This window comes from Arvicanthis niloticus, chromosome 18 (assembly GCF_011762505.2).
Source record: "Arvicanthis niloticus isolate mArvNil1 chromosome 18, mArvNil1.pat.X, whole genome shotgun sequence".
NCBI classification, from domain to species: Eukaryota; Metazoa; Chordata; class Mammalia; order Rodentia; family Muridae; genus Arvicanthis; species Arvicanthis niloticus.
This window is the reverse complement of record NC_047675.1, coordinates 13550795-13565381: the sequence shown is the minus strand read 5'-3', so window position 1 is coordinate 13565381 and position 14587 is coordinate 13550795. Positions and strand designations below refer to the sequence as shown.

Sequence of the window (14587 nt, the reverse complement as noted above, 5' to 3'; positions counted from 1 at the left end):
CAAAACAAAGAGCATAGCGGGAGTGGTGACGCAGCTCAGTGCAGGGCATTTCTGCTCTGAGTAAGCACTACTGGAACACGCGTGGTGAGTGCATCTCCACCTTAACCAAAGGCATGTACATGGACAGGGTTCCGAGATAAGCCAAAAAGGCTGACGACTGGAAACATATCCTATATTGTTCTGTACTATAAAATGCCAGAAACAGATCATGACGTAGAACTAAGGATTCCACCACAGCAATGACCACAGACAAATGGGGATTTCAGGGCTCACTGGGCCTCCTCCGCAGGGCAGCGTGGACACAGACACACTTAGACACACTTATTTTTATAGATCACTTTCAGAGTAATGGTCTGTTCCAAATGACTACTACAAACCATGAAGACGCCAATGTTAATAAATATAATTATTCAATACTATTCTTGAGAAATTACAGGAAATAAAGCAGGAAACAGAAATGTCAACACCAACTATGGAGTGTTCAGACGTTCAAGGTCACATTCCATGCGAGAGGGTGGGAGACTTAATGGGAGAGGAAATAACGCAGAACAGTGGGCATTGTTTTGTATGTCTGATAGATATTGACATTACAGAGGTCCTTTTAGAGATATGTCTCTGCTCATTGACTTTTACCTTCCATTGTGATGAAGTTAGGACCCTCTCTTTTGAGCAGTATACCCAGCAGGATGGTTTGACCAGCCAGACAACCACAGTCCTGAAACATCAATTGGCATAAAGAACTGGGATGAAAAGAGTTTCAATGACCATAGGACTCAACTAATAACAAAGCACAGAGGGAACATGGAACATGGAACGGAGAAAGATATGATAGCACTGATGCAGTAAATAGGATGGCATTACAGACCTGTTGATCTACGATGATCACTAATTCAGTAAATAAGATGACATTACAGCCTGTTGATCTGAGAAGCCTTGAAGGCAGAGAGGGCACACAAGTCAGTTTCTGGATATAGCAGGATTTAATGATCATATGTTCCAATAAGCAAATAACTGAGTAACAGACTCTATAGTGTGTATGAATATTAACACATCACCATTTGAGACTTAGACAAATCACTCTCCTCTTGATTTTACTTATTAATAAATGGGAGACCATGTTACTATCAGTGGAGATGGAGAGACAGACACATGACAAGAAGGGACACATATAGAATATTTATATTTCAGGACACTGTGTATATGCTTTATGACTGCTATGTGATATTGTTGTTTATATGGATTAATAAGAAGTTAGCCATGACTGCAATGAAAGTATCTAGTTGACGTGCTCAAATTTGTATGGCCAAACATGACCCAGAGATTACAGTTCTACCAGTAAAGTTTCATTTCTTTTTTTATAAATCTGAATAGTGTCAGGAGAGAGTAATACATTGCTCAAACACTCATGTAGGTACAGTACAGAACTATGACCCTCAGTGATGGGAAGGACAAGGCAGTCATTGGAGCTAACCTCTGGGCAAGAGAGCTGTAGATGGAGCAGGGAGAGCTGAATGAACAATCTGAGAATACAAAGGTAGCATCAGTGCTCACTGCCCACTGTTTCACAGGACAAGCTCCATCTGTGAAGTCTCGGCATCTGCACTCTTTATATATCCACACTGACTCTGGCTCAAGAGGACACCTCTTCACTGCCTGCCCTGGCCATACACCAGCCCCGCCCATTTCTCTCAGAGGACACAAAGGCACATGACCTGACTGAGAGGTCCTGTTCTGGCCTGTCAGGGATAGGTGTGATTATATCTTGCTTACATTCAGCTTCTGAAGGATTTCATGGGTAGATCTGTTTTTCCACTCGGTAATGGTGATATCTGGCTCCTGTCGCTGCTCAGGAGTATCTGCAGTACTGCTCTGTCGTTTGACTTTTGAATGCTTGGGAAATTCTAGTTCTTCAAAGCTCTTAAATTCTGGAAGCCTGGAAATTCAAATAAAACATTTCAGATTTCCCAGTTTCCTAATGTAGTTGAAAGAAATGCAAAACGGTAAGTGTAAGTAATTCAAGGGGACTTACTTTTCTGTGTCACTAATTCGTAGAAAGTCAAGCTGTTCTACTACAGCTCCAGATATCAAAGTCTGCAATGTGATGATTCAAAATGTTTACATCTGTCAAGCTACATTCTCTGCTCATACTTTTCTATACATACAATTTTACATATGATTTTGAAGTAATTTCCTAAATAAGCATTCTAAAACCAGAGATCTCTATATTACCAAATTAAAACAGAACACAAACTCCTATAAATAGACTGGATACATCAAACAACAAATTCATGAGTCATATTAAGTGCATGAAATGGTCTCTCTGTTCTTTGAATTACAGGCATGTATTTATTTATTACAGTGCTAGAGATGGAATCCAAAGTCTCCACTGATCATTTAAACTGTCATCTGTATGTCTTTATTTTAAAGTGGATAGTAAAATGTTTTTAGGATTTATTAAACTTTTAGAAAATAAGATACTAACTTGTTTTTTGGGAAAGACAATAGAAAATTAAACCTTAGATCCTAATACTGTAATATTAATATATTTCAGGGCCATCCAGTGATGTAATAACCAACTCTCTTACAAGATCATAAAGGTTATAATTGTTGAGGTTTGGTATTTTGTTATCTATTGTAATGCTAAGTGCAGACCCCAGGAAAGTTTGCCCCCAAGTTATTTCTGAATGGTAAGTAAAGATGCCATCAGCCAAAAGCTGGGCAGAAGAGATATAGGTGGGCAGACTTGGAGCCGGAGGAGAACTGTGAGGAGGAGAAGAAAGTGCAGGAGAAGGAAGGAGAAGCTGCCATGGGTTAGGTGAGCCATAAAAATATGGCTCTGAGGCCTGGCAGATTGGAGTTAAGAGCAGCCCAGATGAAACAGTAAATAGTAAGTAACAACTTGGGTTTATTGATAGAAAAATAGATTCTAATAGCATGAAGGATAGGTATCTGCCTAGCTCTTGTGCTGTTTAAGGCTTATTGTAAACATAAAGGCTGTGTGTGTCTTCTATCTGGGAACTAAACGGTCAGAGGCGGGGTAAAAACCCCAGGTTAGGATTAAAGAGTTTCTACAACAATAAATATCTGAGCTATCGCTTCTCTGCATTCTGGAATGTGGCAACCCACATTTGTTCACTCTATAGTCTACTACTTCTCAATTATAAGTTCAGCAAACCAAATGAGTCTAAACTCAAACACCTTTTTTGCTTGTCAGTGGTTCATGGTAGGTAGTATGAATGGGTGAGAATAAACACTGGCCTTTTACCATCATTTCTAGTTACCCAGAAAATGGTCAGAAACAAGCTGTACGTTATTATTCTAAATTAGGTATTCTTATTAAAATTATCTTATACATATAATTTTTAGTTTGTTTCAAATATGAAGAAGCTGTGGGTAGGAGACACTGTTTTTGGTGGCAAATGAATCCATTATTTCTCTAGTAGAGATGATGATAGAGAAATATCCACAAATATGGACGCCCAGACACAGGAAGGACACATGACATGGTCACATCAATCTTCCTTGTGGAGTGTGGATGAGAAAGCCAAATGTGCAACCCCTGCGCACACCCCAATGAGCCCAGCTATAAGCAGACTGCTGTTAGACTATGAACCTTCTTAGGGCAGGATCTTATCTGGATTTGTTGAATAGTGTTTCTAACACATAAGCTTATATCTATATAACTTGTTGTTTGCCAAAATAATTTGTTAGATAAATATTTATTGATCATTTGCTATATGCAAGCATTATATGAGGTATTAATGATTAGCATAAAATATATGAAATATTTGGTCCCTTGACATTGATTTTATGACTATGTATATGAGATGGATAGCATAAAGTTAATACATGTCAGATGATGGTAAGTGCAACGTAATAACTGCTAAGTGGAAATAACAATAAGAAGGGGAAGAGATACTAGGGCAGAGGAACAGGAGGCCGGTTAGCCATTCTATGTATGTGACCAGAGGAACTTTCTCTAACAAGATGACATGTAAATCAGACACTGGAAGTAGGACTGTGGTCAATATTCAGGTTGGCGAGGGACTATCATGTGCAAAGGTCCCAGAGTAGGAGCATGCATGGTGAGTTTAGAAGTAATAAGGAAGGTAGTATGGCTGAAATAAAATGGCTGGGGAGATGCTAGAAAGCTGGGCCCATGATGTAGGTGCAGACCTATGGATCACATACAATCTTTGGGACTCTGGTTTCCAGCTTTATGTGTGTGAGAAAAGAAGTCACTGGGGTTTTACAGTCAGTGTAACGGCCAGTAACAAGTGAGTATGACAAGGCTAACTGTTGATAATAGAATTCAGGAGATGACAGAAAAATCTAGTGAGGAAATGATGGTAGCCTGTATCATGGTGTCAACGCAAGGAGAAGCGGGTCTGGATATACTCTGAAGGTACAGACAACAGGGTTCAGTGAGTGGTTATCATGTAAGGTATGAGAAGGAGTCAAAAATGACCAAACTCTTAAAGCTGATAATAGTGAAAACACACAAATAATTGCCATTTAATATTTTATATTTATATAGCCTACTCACCCTTATTAGCTATTTCTGATCATAAAGTAAATGTTTAGCTTAAGTTCACTGGCTAATGCCAAATACTATCAATACTCTATAGATTTCAATTTTAAAACATCACTTGGTATCAGAGGGCACTAAACTAGTTACAAACACTTGATTTTCCTGCATGTATAAAGGAGGCACCAGTGCTTTAGCTGGGAACCTATGGGTGCTTCCGTTTAGGAGCTATGCTGGTAATGCTGTGGTGCTTGGATGGAACAAATCTTTCTCCTGGTTGGATGTTACAGTTCAGTAAGCAAAACAGCATATGACCAAGAGACAACCAGAATGCCTGTAGAAGCCCAAGATTATAGGCAAGTCATTAGTCTACTGATGGACTTGTTTCTACAAATACCAAAATGAAGCTAAGTTATCTAAAATTCCATTAAGAAGCAGCCACTATTCAAGTACCTGATGGGCACAGCTGGACAAATAGAGATGGGGGACAACAGGAGTGGGAAGGTGAGCACAGAATGAAACTTGTAAAACACACTGAGAAGCGTATGCATTAACTGTTCTGAACCAGAAACACTGAGGTTTAGAAGGCTACCTGTAAACGGTCAACATGGACTTTGACTCCTCCAATTATTCCCTTTTTAAAGGCTGCCAGCATGTCTAATATGGGGTTGAATCTGCTACCTCTAGAATAAAGAAGATAAACAAAACAACCTTATTAACAATATTAAGTGAAATTAACAAAGAAATATTTGCTATATATGCAAAAGAACTTGCAATATGCTAAGAATAGGAAACTACCAGGAGGCTCACTTTCAAGTTTTCTGCGTTAATTCCATAAAGCAAGGGCAGCTTACTGTTTTGAAAACAGAAGATATACTTTCTCTTTAATTCTGTGATGTGTTTGGGCATGTACATGTGAATGCTGTCTCATGGAGGGCAGATGAACAGAAGCTCTCCTGGAGCTGGAGTTAGAGGCTCTTATGAGCCACCTGGCATGAGTACTGGCAAGTGAACCCCTAGAAGAACTGTGTAGGCCCTTAACTGCTGAGCCATTTCTTCAGTCCCATGGCCTGCTTTTTAAAATCAACCTACCTTATGTTGTCTTCCCGGATGAGAACGAGAAAAAGTGGACGTCCGTGCATTTTCCAATATTGCTTAATGAACTGTAGTGCATTCTATCAAAAAATTAGATTGAGGTAGGAGGTCATGGAATATGTCTGAGATCATTGGGATCCTTAACTGAGAGGCAAGAGCCCATAACAGTTCTAATAGTTTATAATCAAACCCTGGATAATTTAGGCTAAGGAGAAGCAAAGAATCCTTTTCATTTTAAACCTTGCACTATGTTCTGAGGCTCATACTTATTCATGCCTTTCTCTTCTCCCTCCCGCCATGTTCTCTCTCACCTTAACAAGGTATGGCTCATAAGTGAATGGAGAAACAATTATTCCCATGCTCTATCATTCAGAAGACTGTCACGGCTTCTCACTACGGATTAGTACCAAGAGGCGGAAGGAAATGAACCACATCTGTAGAAACCATCAGTGATGTGTGGAGAGTGCTTTGATTGACTATGGAGTCTCATCACCATCACACAACTTCCCACCATGCACCTGACACTTTTTTTTTTAAAAAAAAAACTATTTATTTATTTATTTATTTATTTATTATATGTAAGTACACTGTTGCTGTCTTCAGACACCCCATAAGAGGGCATCAGATCTTATTACAGATGGTTGTGAGCCACCATGTGGTTGCTGGGATTTGAACTCATGACCTCCGGAAGAGCAGTCAGTGCTCTTAACCACTGACCCATCTCACCAGCCCCATCTGGCACTTTTTGACTGTTTCACACATATTTATTCATTGATTACTCAGAATGGTCCTTTTACTATCTGGTTTTACAGATCAAAAAGCAGAAGTGTAAAGGAGCTAAATAGCTTGCCTGAAAACATACAGCTGGTAAAGACAGAGTCAAGAATTGAACAGACATAGTCTGGCTCCAGGTGTCCTGACCACGGTGCTAAGTCTCTCTTCTCTCCACACAGAGTAGAGTGGAACAGATCTTAACCATACAGTTATGGGTTAGTGGAAATCCTACTAGACAGTCTTCAGAAGTACTCTGATTCAATTTTTTTCTCAAAGGGAGATGAACTACGAGCATCATATAAGCACAGTTTTAAACAATATCACTTCTAGAAGAGTGTAGTTTTAGTGTGGCTAGAATTCCAAACTCTGCAAAGGCACTATTTTATTTTCATGTTTTACGTGGTGTACCCCAGTGTCATGGACACCCAGGAATCCTCCATCTAATGACAGCTGTTGGAAACCAGTGTGAATGAGGTCCCCTCCGCTCAGAGCTACCTTTATGTCATCTATGAGCAGCAGAACGTCCTGAGACATGTAGAAATCACTCAGGTCAAAGATGATAGGGTAACACACCACAGTCTTTCCGAGAATCCGATAAATCTGCAATGGGAAGCAGGAAGCAGACATACAAAACACAAGGCATAGTGTCCCACATCTCAACAACAATGAATATTGATACTTATTTCTGAATAGGCGAATAATAGCTCACAAAGTCCATAAAGAATTAATTTTGAAGTTTTTTTGCTTGAGTCAGTATGACAGTAAATTTAAAGTAGAACATTTCTAATAAGGCTGAAAACCCTATGCTTGAGTAAATATTATTATAAATGTTTTATAAAGCTTGGCAATAACATAGCAGTGAGATGTTCATTTGTTCCCAGAAAGCTTCAATAATATGGTACACAGTAAGTAAGATTTATGTGCAGAAAATTGTAATTCAGATAACTGCTTCAAGTACATAATGAAATGTGACAGGGATGGCCAGAGGCCAAGCATGATTTCCGCATGCAGAATTACTACCCAAAGGCACTCCATGAGGAAAGGACACTCACCTTTGATGTACCAAGGCAGCCAATGGGCCTATCTGGCCTCCCAGACAGACCCAACTTTTCATTGATACCCAGGTGGAAATAAGCCTGTAAGACACAAGTGCCTTGGCTTAGAAATGATAGTTCTAGAGAAGTGATGCCAGGGAGACCCATTGGACAACAAGCCAAAGAATTCCGGATTGGGGATTACTGAGTTTTTCAAAGCAAAACTTTTTAGATTCAATTAGCAACGTTATAAACTGTAACACTGTTATCATATTGGTTGAAATGTACAACCTGCTTGGCTTTGACTCATAAAGTAATTCAAGAGACAAATGGTTCTCTTATCTAGCTATTCATCTATCTATCTATCTATTTATCAAATCAGGGTCACATATCTCCCACTGGGTTTCTACTTTCAAATATATTTTATCAAAATGAAATAATTTTTACTTATTTGTTTTCTGATTTATTTCAAAGCATTCCAGCCCAAAGTGTTGGTCTTGCTTATTCTCATACCTTATACCACAATTATTTGACACTGGTATGTTTTGAAAGGGGTGTGTAAGTTACTGTGTAAGTCTAAAGAAGCATCAAAATATTCTTAAAGAACACAAATATGCACCACAATATACATATGGATCTATGCGTACAAATTTGCATAAATGTGTATCCTATGATACATAATCTTTTTGTTTCCTGGTTTTAAGTTTATTATGGAGGTATTCCAGACAAGATGTACAAACAGATGCAGTAGAGGACAGAAGGGTACCACAGTGGAATAGCAGTCACTGTATCTGCTATAGGTTAAAAACATCCAATCAGGAAGCCCTTTACCTCTGTAGCCTCTACCTCCTGATGAAATTGGTTCCCAACAATTTGTTATTTTTTAAAAAATTCTAGTAATATCTTTGGATAGTATGCAATTGTATCTACAAGATAATTTTTTAGATTTGCCTGTCCAAAGAAACTGTACTTTCTTTCTGAAATGTAACACCTAGCTTTTCACCCTCTCCCTGGCCCTCTCCCCTCTGTATCTTTTGTATGTGTGTGTGTATGAATGTATATATGTATGTATATATGTATATATGTATCTATCTATCTATCTGCCTATCTATCTAGATACAGATATAAAATTTACATAGGTTTTTATGTCAGTCTTTTGGGTTGAAATGATATTTCATTTTACTTTGACACTCCTATACTCAAATATTTTAGGGTAGCTTTTCCAGTGTACTAAATGTGCATGGTCTCGATTTTTCATGTTCCCCTTTCTGCTGAGTATCTGTCCTTCTTTTTGTAAGGTAGAGAGATTTACTCTTTGAAGTAAACGTTTACTCAGGTTTCAATGTGAGAAAATCTGAGAACTACACTGTAGAGAGAATCTCTTATAAGCATCACCTGTTAACAAAAACCTGATGGCCAGTGAGGTGAGGCAGGAAAAATGAGGTGGGACACTGGCAGGAAGAGAGGATTCTGAGAACTAGCATGAGAATAAAAAGATCCACAAGGAGAGACTGGAGAAGACAGACAGGAGAGACCTGAGGAGATGCAAAGGAAGAAGCGTGCCAGGACTGAAGGTGAGCTAACAACCAAATGGTAGACCCAGAGAAGCTTCAATGGGTAAGATAAATTACAAGCTAGTCAGGGATGAGCCGAAGCTTGTGGCCTAGGCATTTAATAATAATTAGCCTCGGAGTTGTTGCTGTTGGGAACTAAGAGGACAGGAGGAAAAACAAAATTATAAAATAATATTGTTTATATTACATAGAAGGTGAAACATCACTTCAGTGAGTGGTGTTCCAATAGTAATATATTTTTGACTGGAAAATTTCACAATCAGGTTTGATATTAACAGGTTTGTATGCTTTATTTAGTGACATTTGCCAGTCATTTTCTGAACTGCTTTCTTGGTGCTGGTATCGTAAGCGTGGCCTTTCTACCTTAGTAAACTATAAAAATACATTCCTCTATCTTTTCTTCTAATTGATTTTATACTTAAATAATTTTAAAATACTTAAACGGGATTGGTAGGATGGCTCAATAGGTGAGGGCACCTGCCTCCAAGCCTAAGTAAGGCTTTAACTTCCTGGGTAGAAGGAGACAACTGACAGCTGCAGGTTGTTCTCTGGCTACCACATGTGTGCTGTGGAAGGTGAGATAAATAAATTAAATGTGATGCAAACTTAAAGTACTTCAATGTTTACTCTGTCTAGAATGAATTTGACTTTGCATGTGATGACATGAAAAACCTTAAATTTTTATATGCATAATCAAACTCTTTCTATACAATATGATTGCGATTTGAAGTGTTTGCAAATAACATCATATACAAAACCAATGTATATGTTGCATCGCTGAGCTCTTGTGTTATTTCTCCTTTTGAATTGTGCATTCTTGAGGAGAGTATTCCCTGAGTGGCACAGTGCCTGGCACGTCGCTGATACCAGGAAATACTTGATGGCCAGGTGAGCAAGCTATTAGGGATGAGCCTATTGTATGGGTATCAGGGACTTTAGAGAACTGAGACTCACAGGACAGTAGATTTGGTCTCCTTCCCACAAATAGTTTTACATTTTCCAAATAACAGTATGACTAAATTACATTATATTTCTTTTGGGCAAGAAGTAAAATTAACCAATCATGCACAAGTTAAAGTCAGCAGCTTACTTACTTACTTACTTACTGCTGTTCTTTAGTGGAGTAAGAGGATTCTCCTTTGTTTTCTGAACCATGACAAGGGAGCTTTGACAGTTAAGCAGGTGGTGCCTCCACTTATATACACCCATATAACTAGTGTGCCGAAACATGTGCAAGTGTGCAAACCACTTAGAAATACAGACATGTTTCATACTAAGTTTGTACTGTATTCCGATCAGCATGAGCATGACATCTCAGGAGTCATCACGTTACAGGCTTCATGCAGCCTCTCAGGGCAGAAGCCCTGCTCTCAGTCGTCTGTCCTATACCCTCATCAGTGTACTGGAATAGGGTGAAGCCTCTCAGGGCAGAAGCCTGCTCTCAGTTGTCTGTCCTATACCCTCATCAGTGTACTGAAACAGGACGTAGCTTCTCAGAAGAAAAGGAGCAGCCACTGGCATCAAGATGTGTGCATCAAAATAAAACTATGGAGAAGACTTTTTTTTTTTCTTTCAAAGGCAGACTTACAATGGGTGGTTTTAAACAACATATCTTAGGGAAGGAAGCCCACATAGCAACTGGTTTGGAAGACAATCAACATATACTCTTCCATTTTCACACAAGCACAGGGAAGCCAGGCTCTTGGTCATAAATTTGTCTTAAGTCATGTTCTACCACCAAAGTATACATCATTTGCTAACATTATGTTTAAAACAATGAAATGTAAGTCAGGACATGCCCGATTCAGATACTTAGAATGCTTTCTATTGTCTCTGTGATCTCATAGCACGTGGTACACATACCTATTGTAGCTATAGTCAGAGTGGACTATAATTAACAATTTTTGTTGTCATTGTTGTTTTTTACACCATAACATCACTACATTCAGAGGTCATTTAAGTGACCCACAGTGCTTTGCATATGCCTGGTGTTTGCTGATGAATGGATAAAGCAACTTTCAAGTGATTTGTTATCTATGCTGACTGGCCTTTTACATATGAATTGCATGTCATCTAGTAGAAAATTATCTACCTACCATTAAAAATGTACTCATTTTAAGTAGACTTAAAGACTGAGATTTGGGTTCATTTGCTTTCAGGCCCTGCTTATCAGGACTAACCTTCCTTTCTACTGTGTAGCACTTGCAGCAGGAGACCAGGAAGTAGCTCAGCTGAAGTAGCCTGTGCCTAGAGGTACGGGGTGATTCTGGAATTCCTTTATCCCATTTTAGGTCACCTTTCTCCTTGCAACTCTTCAATTTCTGGTCTCCTTTATCATAAAACAAACCAACACAAAACAATACCAACAACACAAAACTCCATCTATCATAGTGTTTTCCACTCATGAGTGATTTCATTTCAAGTGTTACCTATTTTAAGAATCCTATATTATCTTTCTACTGTGTGGTAAGTGGATGGGAAGAGAAGAGATGTACATAAAACTTTAACATATTTAAATATTATTGATTGTGTGGGTACACATGTACTACAGCATGTGTATGAAGGTCAGAAGACATCTTATCTTGCCCAGTGTGGGTTCTGGGGATCTAAGTCATGAGGTGTGGTGGTAGTGCTCTCACCTTTAGACCCATCTCACTGGCCCAAAGGTCTATGCATTTTAATGAAGTATAATGATCCTCTAAGAGCTAGTATTCTAGGTGCCCTGAAACCTAGGCTTTCTTTCATAGTATCTTTCTGGCAAGTCCAGTCCGATGGACATGGACTATGGGCCACTGCATTGCTCTGTTTAACACACACACACTTCTCTTAGCCTTCATTCCTAAATAACATCCAAGGCTGCGACCACTGTCAGTTACAACAACTTAACCTTAATGACTTGAGAAGTATTATTATAAACACTTCTGTCAATCAGTGGGTAGTGTCTTTCTGAACTTTTGAAACCAATTATTAAATAAAATGAGGTTATAAGTAACCAGTGGGCTTGATACTTCCATTTCCAAAAAGCAGTCATACCTACAACCATGGCACCTCTGCACCCATCTTCAGACTAGTGCACTTGAAAGGTTCCAAGTCAATGTTTAGTCTCAACCCCAAACAGGCATGTAACCACATCAAAGCCAGACATTATCATTTAATTGCTTTAGACTCAACAAACCAAACATGTAAGAATGATTTCACCTTCCAAAAGTAAAGCTGGGGAAAGGGATGGGGCAGTGATTATCAGAAAAAAATATTTAAAAAACTGAGGTTTTAAGGTAATATGAGGGAAAATAAAACAAAACTATAAATGGTAATTTTACATATGACCACTAAAATTGAGACTGATTTGTTATTGAAAGTGCTTAGCCAAGGCCAGAAACTGATTTTAACAACAACAAAATCAACAGGACCCATGGATATAATGTACAAACACACAGGATGAAAAATTTTGTTTATTTTGTTTTTTAAGTTAACATCTGATAAAGTGGACTGATAAAGTCAACTTAATTATAAACGTTAAGACAGTGCTCTTCTCTCAGGATTTAAATTTAGCTATGCATTTTGCCTTTGAATTAAGCCAAACAATTTTGTTCTAATACCTCTGCAAGGGAGAAAGACACCGGATCACTTACTTTTACAAGCTCCTGCTGAGCCCAGATCTGAATAGGTTCCACCTGCTGAGGAGTCTGAGTTTGAATACCATATGTATTGAGGAAAACTTGAAGGCTAAATAGAGATCAGAGAGATGAGGTGGAGAGGGAAGAAGAGAGAGCTATTTTTAGACAATGTGTTTATAGTTCAGGAAATATGAATGAGGGAGGTAAAAGGAACAAACAGGTCTAGCTTGGAACATACGGTAACCCTGTCACTATCTGCAGTACACCAGGTATCCCAGAATCCAAAGCCCTCAATAGCTTCTTCCCCAAAGTATTGGGAGCCTTAAGGGCAGTAAGAAAGTCAGGCAATGATTCTGGTAATCTCTGTAATCTATGGGCACTAACTTCTCAAATTAACATCCATGATTAAACATGAAAAGTATACTTCATGACAGGTCACACTGATGATATCCTGGAAACTGCCAAGTTTTATTTCTACTGCCACCCTCAATATGGTAAACATGAACCAGCACCCCACACACACACCCTCAATATGGTAAACATGAACCAGCACCCCCCACACACACCCTCAATATGGTAAACATGAACCAGCACCCCCCCACCCTCAATATGGTAAACATGAACCAGCACCCCCCCACCCTCAATATGGTAAACATGAACCAGCACCCCCCCACCCTCAATATGATAAACATGAACCAGCACCCCCCCACCCTCAATATGGTAAACATGAACCAGCATCTCCCCACACACCCTCAATATGGTAAACATGAACCAGCACCCCCCCACACACCCTCAATATGGTAAACATGAACCAGCACCCCCCCACACACCCTCAATATGGTAAACATGAACCAGCACCCCCCCACACACCCTCAATATGGTAAACATGAACCAGCACCCCCCACACACCCTCAATATGGTAAACATGAACCAGCACCCCCCCACCCTCAGTATGGTAAACATGAAGTGGCACCCTCTCCCTTTCCCACAGAAGAACACAGCACTCATCTGCATCTCACCGTTGGCTTTCTGCTACAAGTGCTACATGAACGACCAAGTCATTTTCCAATGGGCCCTGCAAGGGAGAAAAAGAGGAAGGAGAAACATTGAAAAAAGATTTGGTCATGCCAGCTATAATGAGAATCCAGGACAATATTAACTATCTCTGAGCAGTTCATTAAAGTGATGGACACCAGCTGGATCTAAGTACGGCCTTTCTTTCCTCACCCACCACTGCCTACTAATCAATTTGATGGTGTAGACAGAGTAACGAAAGACCGAGGAGGTAAAGTCATAAATCTCATCACTACTAGAGAGACTAGCTTGTCAGGGCTTTTTTGAATGATGCATAAGAGTAGTTTGGGGACTGAGAGTAATTTTCCATCATTTAACTCTGAAGGGAAGATGAGGGACTAAAAATAAAAAGTTCAATTTATGTGTTCTCCATAAAAAATGACTGTGAGTTAAAACTGTTCATTTGACATCTTAACCATATATAAGATTATTCCCTTTGCTGTCAGCCAATTTTCCTTTGGTACTTGATGTATGTATGTATGTATGTATGTATGTTTGTGTGTAATATTTGATATATATCAAATAGCTTTTTCTAATAGCTCCTATATATTTGGCTATATAACATTATGATCACTAAATATTAGCTGTTGGATTATGTGGTTATAATCAAAGATTGTGTTAGGTATTTGTTACTCTTGTGGGAAGAGTCCCTATAATACATATTATACATATATGACTAAAATATATGGTAAAATGAACCCAATTTCAAGCCTGTATAAATTAATAGTATTAGGAAGCTCTGAAATCAAATATAACCACTTCTCAGTAAAACGTCCAGTATCCCCACCAGTATGCTGTAAGGCAGTAGTTACTTTGTCTCCAGGATGAATTTGTTTGGGTTTCTTAGTAAACACCACATCAAAACATACACCTCATCAACCGTAAAGCAGT

The 14587-nt window shown here is 38.9% G+C and overlaps 1 protein-coding gene across 8 annotated transcripts in view; it reads right to left on the bottom strand.

The window, feature by feature from the left end:
• Positions 1-14587, bottom strand: part of Phkb (phosphorylase kinase regulatory subunit beta) — a 171014-nt gene that overhangs the window by 34588 nt on the left and 121839 nt on the right. For all 8 annotated transcript variants that reach the window (XM_034523099.2, XM_034523100.2, XM_034523101.2 and 5 more), the window contains 9 exons: positions 13642-13697; positions 12638-12731; positions 7450-7533; positions 6893-6997; positions 5621-5703; positions 5121-5211; positions 2030-2091; positions 1771-1933; positions 634-715 (listed from right to left, as the gene is read on the bottom strand). In XM_034523099.2, the coding sequence (XP_034378990.2) occupies positions 634-715; positions 1771-1933; positions 2030-2091; positions 5121-5211; positions 5621-5703; positions 6893-6997; positions 7450-7533; positions 12638-12731; positions 13642-13697 (820 nt within the window). The remainder of the gene's footprint in view (positions 1-633; positions 716-1770; positions 1934-2029; positions 2092-5120; positions 5212-5620; positions 5704-6892; positions 6998-7449; positions 7534-12637; positions 12732-13641; positions 13698-14587) is intronic.